Source organism: Macaca fascicularis, chromosome 7 (assembly GCF_037993035.2).
Source record: "Macaca fascicularis isolate 582-1 chromosome 7, T2T-MFA8v1.1".
NCBI classification, from domain to species: domain Eukaryota; kingdom Metazoa; phylum Chordata; class Mammalia; order Primates; family Cercopithecidae; genus Macaca; species Macaca fascicularis.
In genome coordinates, this window is record NC_088381.1 from 143668975 (window position 1) to 143681926 (window position 12952).

General features: G+C 38.6%; 1 protein-coding gene across 49 annotated transcripts in view; it reads left to right on the forward strand.

The window, feature by feature from the left end:
* The window catches only part of TTLL5 (tubulin tyrosine ligase like 5), a 291003-nt gene that overhangs the window by 42388 nt on the left and 235663 nt on the right, over positions 1-12952 (forward strand). For all 49 annotated transcript variants that reach the window (XM_073997878.1, XM_073997882.1, XM_073997883.1 and 46 more), the window contains 3 exons: positions 1578-1647; positions 2193-2277; positions 12399-12500. In XM_073997878.1, the coding sequence (XP_073853979.1) occupies positions 1578-1647; positions 2193-2277; positions 12399-12500 (257 nt within the window). The remainder of the gene's footprint in view (positions 1-1577; positions 1648-2192; positions 2278-12398; positions 12501-12952) is intronic.

A 12952-nucleotide genomic window follows, 5' to 3' on the forward strand; every position in this document is an offset into this window, starting at 1 on the left:
CATTATTATAAAGACAAACTTTTGAATTTGGGGGCAATTAAATTTGAGAGCAGAATATTGGGAAGAGGTAAGAATAATGCCTAAAAGCAAAGCCTGTGAGGAAGACTGTCTGGATTCCATTGCTGCTCTATTGCTTATTAGCTCCGTGACTTTGAGCAGGTCCCTAACCCCCTCTGATTCTTTTTTCATCTATAAGATGTGGATGGTGATATACCTGCCTCATGGGGTTGGGTGAGGATTAAATGAAATAATCCTGTGAACAGACTCAGAACAGCACTTGGCACATCCACATGTTTAGTACATTTGTTAAATTTTGTTTCTGCAAATGTTGATGGTTATTTCTGTTGCCTTTACTGTAGCTATGATCAACCTAATTAGTGTCATTACCACTTCCCTTTTGGAGCTCTTTTGTCCTACATGAATTGTGACTTCCAGCTTTATCTAATCACACATGAAGGTGTTTTTTTTTTCTTTTCCCCCAAGATATTTTAATCTTGCTGTTTCCTTAATCTAGAATCCACAATAATTTCCTGCTTCCCACCATACTAAATATAAACTCTGTTTGCCAGGGGTTCATACCTATCCCTTTGCCAGTGGGGTCCCTCCCTCCTCATTGTTTAACCATGTCTTTCATAATTTCCCAGTTCAGTCTTTTAGCCCCAGGTCCATGAATCGGCCCACCCTCCTTTCTACTGGGCTTGATGTATGCCATCTTCCCATGATGGGCTCCTTTCTTCTCCACCATGTACTTCCCAGCCTTCGCCATTCATTTCTGCATCTGCTCTTCCAGGACAAGTCTTCCCTGACTGGTCCCACCTGATTGGTCTGCACTTTAACTTTGCAACCTGACATCTTATATTTATAGAAATGCTGCTTTGTGTTCTTTTACATTCTATATTTTGCTGTTCCTCTACCTAAATATTAAACTTTTCAGGGATAGGGATTTACTGAATCTTAAATCTGCCAGGCAGAGATTATATCTGTTATCTTCATCATGATATCCCCAGTGCAGTTTTTCAACAACTGTTTTTCATTGAAGAAATCTTTAAAAGATTGTATTCACTCTTTGCATACAGTTGCTTAGCAAATACCCTTAAGTGAATCAATTAAACACCTATCTCATTTTATGGAAGAAATGCTGGGATCCATTGTGGATCTGTAAATTCTCTAAACATCTTAATGAAAGCCTTCATTTAAGAATAGTAGTAGTAGTTTTAAATTTCTATTTTACTTTACAGTAGGGAGAAAGCAAGTTTTTATTTATTTTTAAAGTGGCTCTTATTTTTTTAGCATGTAACTATTTAATATCATGTATAGACACATCTTTAAAGCTATTTAGGCTGTATTTATTATGTGAGAGGTACTGTTTAAATTTATTTTTCCTGCATCATAATTGGATGCCTATAGTGTTATAGAAGTGATATTATATGGCCAACTGAATATATGGGTACCTTGGAGGAAACTTTAACCAGAATTTTAGTTTTCCATTTCTTTAAAGGTTAAGAACTTTGCTCCCTTATTGTAAATTAGGATTCCTGTGTATTTCTATTCTTTCATTCTTTCTGTTTACTCAATAGCCAAACCAGATTTCCCTGGAAGAAAACATTCTGGTCTCCCGTTATATTAACAACCCCCTGCTCATAGATGGTGAGTTGTGATTAGGCCCTTGACCAAATTGGGCCAGATCTTTGCTAAACTTTTTAAACTTTTCATAGCCTTCTCTAGTAAGTCTTTATTATACTGTTGTGAAATTCTTGACATGTGTGGCTCCAGAAAGACAGCAGGTTCCTTACCTATCTCTTGGGATTTATTTGAAGGTGAAATGAGACAATATAAGAGAAAGTGCTTTATAAGTTATATAGTAATTAATATATGTATGAAAATTATGCAGTAATATATATGAAAATGACATACACATATACATTATATATACATTAGGGTTATATTAATGTATATATACATTATACTGTTTTTATTATGTACTATATACATAATATACTATCTATATGGTACCCTTATATAGTATAATTATTAGTTATCCTCCAAAGTCAAGGTATGTGGGCAGTGTGTGTTTCATGTGGAGAGGAGGAATGTTCTTTCTTTCACGTTTCTTGGTTTCGTTGTTTATTCTGTAACAGGAAACAAATGAACTTAGTTTTTTTTGTGTGTGAATACATACTTTTTTTTTTTAGATTTCAAGTTTGACGTGCGCCTCTATGTGCTGGTGACTTCCTATGATCCTCTTGTCATCTATCTGTATGAAGAAGGATTGGCTAGGTAAGAAGCTGTTTTGGGGTGTAGGGTTTGGGTGGGTATATTAAGAGTGGACCCATTAACAAGTTTATTAAATCAGATCATGCTATTTTCACTTGTCATTACTGCTTACAGATGCAACCCACCTCCTCAACTGCTGTGCTCTGTAACATCAAAGCCACTATGCCTAAAAAGAACTTCAGAAATTAGGCTTATTTGTCTGTAATCTCACTGCATGTCCACACATAAGGTGCGTAAACATCATCCCCAGCACTGATCCAGGATCATATGGTATTTTCCTGCAGTGACAATTGTTATGACGCCCCTAGGATATTAAGATAATTTGCCGTTGTTCTTCAGGATAGATGTAGAAAGAAAAATAAAATCCTACCTTTATTTGCCTATTATATGCCAGGCATTTATTTTCATCCTCGCAACAACCTTTTAGTTAATGCATTTTTGCAGTTGAGGAAACAGATTTAGAGGTGGGAGAAGTGGAATGGGGATTTGACCTCAAGGATCTGACTCCAGAGCTCAGAGCTCAGACTATTTCATATTTAGAAAGTATTAATTGAGTTTTTTTTTTTTTTTCTTAACATGCAAGTGACTTTACAGTGGTTGTACATACATTGTTCTCTTTTTGTTAAGGTGCTTTTTTTTTTTTTTTTTGAGATGGAGTCTTGCTGTGTCACCCAGGCTGGAGTGCAGTGGCGCGATCTCAGCTCACTGCAAGCTCCGCCTCCCGGGTTCATGCCATTCTCCTGCCTCAGCCTCCCAAGTAGCTGGGACTACAGGCGCCCGCCACGACGCCCAGCTAATTTTTTGTATTTTTAGTAGAGACGGGGTTTCACCATGTTAGCCAGGATGGTCTTGATCTCCTGACCTCATGATCTGCCCGCCTCGGCCTCCCAAAGTGCTGAGATTACAGTTGTGAGCCACCACACCTGGCCTGTTGAGGTGCTTTTTAAGTTTTAAGGTAATGTGACTTATGAGATTAAGTTCAAGTTGTTATATTTTGAAGTTTTGTTTCCTATAGCCACAGAATTTTATAGGTAATTGTTTTCATAAACCCTTTAAATTGTTTAAAATAAGTATGCAACTACTATGCTGTGTTCTTCTCCCCAACAAAACTGAATTTTTGTATTAGCCAGCTAGTTTGCCCTGAAGTTCTTTTCATGCGTAGTGCCTTTGATATAGAGCAGGGGTGTCCAATCTTTTGGCTTCCCTGGGCCACACTGGAGGAAGAATTGTCTTGGGCCACACGTAAAATACACTAACAATAGCTGATGAGCTTAAAAAAAATTGCAAAAAAACTCATAATATTTTAAGAAAGTTTATAAATTTGTGTTGGGCCACATTCAAAGCCGTCCTGGGCTGTATGCAGCCTGTGGGCCTCAGGTTGGACAAGCTTGTTACAAAGCATAGCAGTTTAGGAGGTGGTTTGCATCTGTGAGTGGTCACAACAAGCTAAAAAAGCCTGGTCTGTGTATGTTTCTGTATTTTAGAAAATACAATTGGAAGATGGGAAATACTATGGATAAAAGAAGACTACCTATTTATGTACAGGTGCTTTGACAAATATTATTGTACTCTGACAACTATTATTTTAGAATGGTCTTTTAATGATTTTAGAGACTTAGTTTTTTTGAAATGTATCCTATGACTTGAAATCAGTGAAAGTGGACTAACCAAACCTTCTCGCTGGTGGAGTTCTGTGTTCCATTCCCCTCTAGGTGGCAGTGACAGCATTTATAAGTCCCGTCACATTCTTAACTGAGATTTTGAGTTTGAGCCCTGGGAACATTGGAGACTACCAAAACTCCCTAGTTCTGGCCTCCTGTTTCTTGAAAATTAAGAAAGGGAAGAACTGAAACATCTCCCAGTTATTAGATAAAGGGCTGAACCAGGCATCTGAACATGAGCTGACTACTAGCTCTAATCAGGTTTTTATAGGAAAGAAATTGTTGATAATGTTTGTAGACACATGTGCTCTCATGAAGGATCACTATACAAAATTAGGTATAAAAGCCTATTCCTGGCCAGGTGTGGTGGCTCACACCTGTAATCCTAGTACTTTGGGAGGCTGAGACGGGAGGATTGCCTGAGGCCAGGCGTTCAAGACCAGCTTGGTCAACATTGTGAGACCGCATCTCATGAAAAAAAAAAAAAAAAAAAAAAAGAAAGAAAAAAAGCCTATTCCTTATATTATTTAGAACAAAATGAAAGTAAAATACACTCCTAACTTCTCAGATATGCAAGGTGCTGAGGATTTTCAGCTTTATAATTTGAGACTTCTGAGCTTTCTCTCTTTTGTATTATAAGTTTCATCATTCTCCTTCCTCTGCTCATCCTCACCTTAACTTCTCTCCTGTGTCAAGTTTTAGAAACTGATTATGTCCTGCCAAAAATTGGACTTTGGGAATAGAGAAAAGAGATGGAAGTTGTGCTTCACTGTTTCTCAAGGATATCATACCAATATATTTTGCTTAATATTCCAAAGATATTGTCACCAACAATATTAACAGCCCTCTCTATGGGTGAAATTTGGCACAATTTTAAGACCTTTCGGGTTCAGAGCACAATGTGAGAACAACAGCACCAATGTTTATTATAGAATTTACTACAAATATGCAAGTGCTTTGGCTAACTGGTTGTGTGTTGGAAGTCAGAATCTACTGAATTAAGTATAACCCTTTTGCTTCCAGCAGAAACAAAAAATTTATATATATACATGTAGTCAATGGATGTTTTTTCTCAGGATAATTAGAAAAACAGCTTTTAAAAAACTCAGACCAAGTGGGCCAGAAAACAACATGAATTTTCGGGGCTTTGGTTAGGTTTACCTGAAAGTGTAGGTGAATAAAAAAGCTTTATCAAAGCTTTACAAAAGCATGACGCATGGCAATATGATGCGCTGTTTGCGAGAGTCCTGTGAGGGCACATTGTTCCGTGCAGTAATTTCAATGTGTCTAAGTTCTTGTGTCTTCACTTATTCTGTATCTTGACATTCACTTGCTTTGTTGTAACCCTCAGAGTCTGTTCAACTATGTCGATAGTCTATAGCATCTCTAGATCTGCAGCTTTTAGTTATCTTGGGCCACATGTATTTTATGTAGACATAACTGAAGACAATCAGTTTGGGATGATATTACTGGGTTACATTGAGGCTTAACAAGAAAAACCATCATCTTTCCTAAAGAGATGGAACAGGAGGCAAATACAATTCACTTCCTTCTTTAGAAATGAATTCTCTTACACCCTGTCACTTCTGTTTTTGACCTCAAATTAATGCTAGGTGATAGAAAGATTAAGTTCATTTCACAAGACAGTTTTGTGATATCAGTTATTTTGTGTAAATTTTTTTACACAAAATTAAATTTGCGAAAACCCTAGTTTCTGTATAGGTGAGTGTTTTTAGTTGTCCTTATTGTTTTATTAACGTAAGAAGTGGGAGAACTCTGTTTTCTTATGTGTGGGTAAAATGTTGAAGAAGTGTTGCAATTGTTCCCCCTGGTATTTGGGTGCAGCTTTTTGTGATTGTCGCAGTAGCCCTCAGAGGTCCCCTGTGCTTTTGAATTTTGCTTGCGTGTTGCTGTTTTGCACCACCAGGGGACACTCAGTTTCCACAGAGAGGTGCTGTGCTCTACCAAAATGGTGCAGATTCTTTTTCCCGTCAGGGGTGGAATCCCAAAAGATTTTGTCCTGGATTTTACAGCTTTAGGTGGATCCAGTATTGGGTTTAGATGATTTGACAGAGCCCTTTCTGAGATGAAGCTAACAGCCCGATTTTCACTGAAACAGGAAAAATAAAAAGTTCAAAAAAATTAAAACAAAATGGAGTTAAAAACCAAATGTGTTGCCAGAGACCCAAAGATAGGCAGCTCTAGCAACTTGGGGGGCGTGTGAGTACCCATCCAGGGAGCTGAGTTCCACCCATGCGGCGGAGGTGGGAGGAGAGGACTCTGGGAAGGTCCTGGTTGGAACACCCTTTTTTCTGCCTCAGCCATATTATTCAGTGGAAATTCAGAAAAGACCCCAACACATTTGTGCTGCCTTTCCCTTTCTCCCCACCCCCAGTTCCTTCTTCAGTAGCCTTCCTTGCTAATTAACACTGGCTCCGCAGGGATATTTACCTTTTCTCTGCTGGATTCCTGTGGTTTTGAAAGAATTCAGGTACTTGCTGGTTGCCAAGGAATTCAGATTACCTCACAGGCTGCACACTGTCCAGAATCTGCCACAGCAGCAAGTAGGGGGAAGAGACACCAACAAGGGGGAGAAAACCTTTTCCAGTGCTCATTGTCACCGTCCCTGGAAGGCCCTTGCTGTTTGTGAAGTTTGAGTCATTTCTGGCTCTAAAGACAAGGGATCAGGCTGGTAATCCCCTCCCAGACGGCTCTGTAGGGCGCTGCCTAGTCACTGCAGCGCTTTGGCAGTCTCCCGGCTGCAGCTGGTTGACAGCAGATCAGAGAGCTCTTGGGCCTCTTGTTCTCTTCCATAAGATTTTTCTGGGTCAGGCCAGGATGAAACCCAGTGGCTCCTGGCAAGGCTGCCTGAGGTGCTGTCTCTTCATCATCCAGACCGCTCTGGCTCAAAATGCCTGCACCTGTTGAAGGATAACTCATGTGCCACAGCGAGGGGCTCCTCGAGGCTGGCCTTCTCTTTTCTTTGTACATTTGTAGTGAATGTTTGTCAGGAAATACAACTACCAAAGAGGATGTTAAACTTCTACGTCTAGAATGCCTATGACTCTGACCATAAGAAGATATGGTATAAAAAAAAGAGCTTTTAAGAAAACAGCAGGACAGAAAAAAAAAAAGAATATGTGGGGTCATATTCTTAGAAGAACAGACTAGTTTTTGAATAGGGGAAGGGAGTTTAAAAGATCCCACTAACTCTCTGGTTTCCTTCTTGTTTTCGTTCCATATTGGTAAAGATCTTGGAGCAAGCAACTCCAGTGCAGTTTCAGTTAATGTTTGCCAAGTCCCTACCATATGCCAAACATTGAAATCTTTTCTCCATACAGACATTCAGACTTTTAGACAAATTATTACCATTGTCTTGATTCTCAGGGAGAAACATTAGAAAGCAAAAAGGAAATGTAACTTACGATTTAAAAATTTATTGTCAAAATAAAGATATTGTCAAAGACAATTCGTATTTGTTTGCAGTGTGGTTAAAAAAGGGGGAGGGGGTGGCAAATAGTTCTATATTCATCAATAGGCTGAGAAATAGTACCTAGGGTTTTGAATTTAGCAAAGAAAATAGGAACTCCCCTACTTTTTCTTAGCTTGAAGGTCAAGGCCTTAAAGGTCTGTCGTGAGAACTTTCCTCAATCTTGATCTCATTAAGAGGGAGATTCAAGACTGCATTGTGTAAATGCTGGCCTACATTAGGATGAGTGTAGTCATGTAGTCATGTGCTGTATAACAATGGGCAAGGAAGGACCACATATACTATGGTAGTCCCATAAGATTGTAATGGAGCTGAAAAATGTCTGTGGCCTAGTGACATTGTAACCTCATAACACAATGTATTACTTTTCCTATGTTTAGATACACAGATACTTACCATTGTATAGTTGCCTACAGTATTGAGTATAGTACAATGCTATACAGGTTTGTAGCCTAGGAGCAAGAGACTATACTATCTATCTTAGGTGTGTAGTAGGCTATACCATCCAGGTTTGTGTCAGTACCCTCTATGATGTTCACACAACGATGAAATTGGCCTGTCAATGCATTTCTCAGAACATATCCCCATTGTTAAGTGACGAATGGTTGTATGTGCAAACGTGGTCATGGGGCACCTAGTAAATAGTGCTCTTTTAGATTATTGTTAATAGAGAAATTGTGTTGAAACTTCAGACCTAAAGAAGGTGAAATTTTATACTATGTGATGGTCTAAATCAAAGGTCACTAACATAAATGCTCACAAGTACATTCACTGAAGGAAGAGTAGAGACTGGAGAATGGAGAGTACATGTCCCATCTAAAGGCATTTGCTACTTAGTGCCAGCAGCTGACACTGATATTGCCAGATCTGGTTTGTTAAGTGAGGCTTGAACATATAGATTTTTACTGTGAAACAAACCACTTTTTTACACTTTTAACTTTGAAACCATTTTGAACTTATAGAGCTGTAAGAGCTGTAAGAATTATATGAAAAATTGCCTTTTACCCTATGTCTAGAGATCTCATTCCAATTCTGCCAGTTATCCTAAGAAATTTTTTTTTTTAAACTACAAAAGGATCCAATCCGGGATCACATGTTGTGTTTAGCCGTCAGGTCTCTTTAGTCTCCTTCAGTCTGAAACAGTTTCTTAGTCATTCTTTGACTTTCATGATCTCAGCATTTTTGAAGATTACAGGCCAATCATTTTGTGGATTGTCCCTCAATTTGGGCTTGTCTGATATTTTCTCATGAAGAGACCTAGGTAATGCATTTGGGCCCAGAATACCACAAAAGTGATACTAATTCTTGTCATTGCATTATATCTGATGGCACATGCTAGTCATTTAGTGGTGTTTGACCACTTGCTGTAGGTGATATCTACTAGATTCTTGCACTGTAAAGTTATTTGGTCTTACCCTTTGTAATTAGTAAGTATTTTATAGGGAGATGCTTTAAATCATGTAAAATTTCATTCTTCATCTCATTTCTCAGTTTTAAGAGAAATCTATTGATTTTTCTTGCCTTAATGAATTATTGCTATGGTAGTTGCCAAATGATGATTTTCTAATTCCATCATAACTTTTACTTTTATTTTTTGGCATTTTTCCGTAAGGAAGAGCTTTCTCTTCTCATTTATTTATTCATCTATTTATTTATACCAATGCAGACTCAAGCATTCCTATTTTATTTAATGGGTTATAATTCTTTACTATCATGATTTATTTTGATGCTCAAATTGTCCCAGATTTGGCCAATGGGAGACCTCTCAAGCTGGCTTTGTGTCCTTTTGACATGTCTTTATCATTCTTTGAGCACAAGGTAAAGTTTCAGGCTCATCTTGTTTTTTCTCTAGTCTAGCCCTGGAATCAACCATTTCTCCAAGGAGCACTGGTTGCTTTTTCATGGAGTATAGTATTTAGAAATCAATATCTGGGTGCTAAATATGCTCATTGTCCTGGGGCATTTCTGCTTTCAGATCCTGGCCATGAACAGAGTTAGGAAATTATGTATATATGTACATATACACATGTACATCTATATTTCTATATATGTCTCTAATGTATTGTTGAAAAACAGAAGTTTGTACTAGTACCCACAGTTCTAGTTCAAAACTACAGAGTTCCTTCTCATTTTTTGCTTTTCATATTTTAAAATCTCTTTTCCAACAGCAGGAAATCTGGCTCCCAGTATCTTTAATATATTTATTTATTTGCTCAATTCCTTTTTTTTGTGGCTAGTTTCCTGACCCCACTGGGCCACTGTCCCACTCAGATGCCGTTTTTATATGGATTTAGACCTCTATTTGGTGGCTACCCTGCTTAGAAAACCTCCTTCTGCTTCTGGCTGACTTCCCATCCTAGTCACCATCTTCCTTTTTTTTTTTTTTTTTTTTTTTTTTTTTTTTTTAACACTCACCATCTTCCTCATGTGGGCCCTGGCTACCACTGGGTTGCAAGAAGGAAGGTCTGATTTTTATATGTTGTTCAGGTAATTAAAGTTTAAAAGAAAAAACAAAGCTTTTGTAGGTTAATCAGAACTTGACCAGTAGGTCAGATTCAAGACTAATGTGACCTCTGGTCTAGACAATAAAAAAGAAAATAGTGATCAGATGTTGATGATGGCTTATTTAATATGGATTTTAGTGATAGCTATAATCTTACTGGGGTAGGAGGAAAGATGAGCACACACACCTTTTCGCTACATAGTGTATGTTCCCCACTAGACTGAGGGAGATACGGAGTGGAGCACTTTCACCCTTCGGGGGAAATTTTCCTTTAAGCTTTTTTGTTTCACTTTAATTTTTGCTTCCTTCTGCTTCATACACTCAGTTTAGAATTCCACACTTTGATATTAGAAATCTTATCCTTGCTGGGGTTCAGAATAAAACACTCCAGTGAAAAGGAAGATTAGGAAGAAGAAACATGATTTTTTTTTTTTTTTTAAGATGTGTAGCCCTCTTGAAGAAAATAATGTAGGAATGACAAATGTGTTGGTACCAGATTCCAGCTCACCACAGACTTTTGTCAGGCTTTTCATGTTGACCAAGTTAGATCAGGTACTTGTAGTAACTACAAGAGATGAAAAGCCTCTTTTTCTGAAGCAGAAGCTTTCCTCTCCTTCTAACTCATTATTCATTGGGGGGAGAGGATGGCAGGAGGGATGTCACCTTGAGGTAATGTCTGGCTGAGGCAGGCAGCCTCTGTGGGACCAGCACGGGGCCCCTTTGCATCTCACAAGAATTCAGAGAATGACTGTCTTCAACTTGCTTGGACAGTCTATCAGAGGAAGATTGGGATGCATAGGCAAGGCTTACTCACCAGGGCACTGGGGTGTGACATGGCTAGAAGTTAAGTGATAACAACTGGAAGTTGGAAGTTTCTAGAAAATCTGGGGTCCTTCTCAAGCATAGACGTAATAATACTCATCAAACTCTTGTCTTTTAGCCTAGTCATCATTTTCTTTGTCCACATCCTTTTTCCTAGCCTCATGTTTGTTTATTTTAGTTTTTTGGGTTTGGGTTTTTTTTCTTTTCACTTTTCTTTCTTTGGCTCTTGTATATTTCTGGTACAGGGAATTAGGGAGTGGAGATAGTGGGTGGATGAGAAGAAACAGAGAAGAGGAAAATTTTTTAATGCTGACCTTTAATGTGGTGAAAATTCATGTTGACTTCATAGTCTGAGTAAGCATATGTAAATAATTTGTAAGTCATATGAAAATAAACTTGTGGCCTTCCTTTTTTTTCACACACTTGGATATGCCTCTTGGGAAAACCACTCTAGTGAAGGGTGATATGGTTACAGTGGTATGTAAACAGGGGTTGATATTTACCATAACCATTCGCCTTGAGTGTCTTTTTGTTGATATTGAGCATCACTGGAAAGTTCTCTCTTTCCCTGGTTACTTCCTTCAGAGGCACATATATTTTATACTTTGGTCTTCTTTTGACAACAGTCCAGGATATCATATTGCTTCCCTGTTTTCAGCAGGCTCCATGTTTAATTCCTCTTTCTTTTGCCTTCATTCCAAATTCAGGACTAAGTCTCTTGCACTGTGCCCATATTTATGCTGTTTTGCTTTGTCTGCTGTTAATGCTCTCATTATCATTCTTTTTTAAATGAGTATTACGGATCAGTTCTATTCTTTCTATGGATGTGAGCTCTAAGCTGTATATAGCTCTGCTGTCCCTTTTTCTTTTTGCTTAATTTTTTTCATTGAATGCTGTAGTACCAGGCACTGTGTGGGCACTCAGTAAGTGTTTCTGTTGCCTAGGCTGGAGTGTAGTGGTGCGATCACAGCTCACTGCAGCCTCTGTCTCCTGGGCTCAAGCAGTCTTCTCGCCTTAGCTTCCCAAGTAGCTGGGACTACAGGTGCACACTACCACGCCTGCTTAATTTTTTAATTTTTCGTAGAGATAGGTTCTTGCTCTGTTGCCTAGGCTGGTCTCAAACTCCTGGGCTCAAGCAGTCCTCCTGCTTCGGCCTCCCAAAGCATTGAGACTACAGGCATGAGCCACCATGCCCAGCCAGTTGTTATTTCTTGACCAGCTAATGCTGTATCTTTCACAGTATCCTACACACAATTTCCCAGGTCCTAAATAGCTATATTTTCAATTTTCGTTCTTCCTATTGGTGTAATGTTCTATATAAGAGAAGCAGTGTCTTGTTGTGATTAAGTACATGGGTTTTGGAGTTGGTGTGATCTTGAACAAGTTATTTAATAGACCACATTTCATTTTCACATCTATTTTTCCACTTGGATAAAATATTATCTACTACTTCATAGGGTTGCTTTAAGGATTGAATGAAGTGCGACATTATAAAACACTTAGAATGGGAGTTAGCACTTCGTAGGCACTCGGTATTTGTTAGATAATGATATTACCTTCCTTTATTATTATCTCATTGATCCTCAGTTCCAGCCTGTATGTCCTTGAAACTCTGTTCCTGGCATTTAACCTGTTTCCCTTCTATCAGGTTTGCAACTGTGCGATATGATCAAGGAGCCAAGAACATACGGAACCAGTTCATGCATCTGACAAACTACAGTGTGAACAAGAAGAGTGGAGACTACGTCAGGTACTGGCTGTGTCTGAGCCAGAAGTCAGAGGTGTCAGTCTCAGATGCGGGTGTTGTAGAGGTGGAAAGGTAACATGTGGCACAGGAGGATAACGTTACATTAACGTCCATGTACCATTTATGGAAAACTGTTAGTCATATAACAGTGTTGAGGCATATCTCCTGCTGCTTCTCCATTGCCTCCCCAGTTAACAGTGTCACCTTTCTCTACCAAAATGTGCTTTCACAAGTTTTTCTTCCTCATTGCCTTCCCTCACTTGACTTAGGGATGGGAATTTAATAGGCATATGGAACGTTTTAGAAGTTAAGAAATGAGGTCATTTCAGTGCTTGGCAAACAATCAAAAGCTTAAAAAATGTCTGTACCCTTTGACCCTGCGGTTCCATTTCTAGGAACTTAACCTTTAAGAAATAAAAGATGTACACGCAGGATCAGCGATAAGAATGTTCATT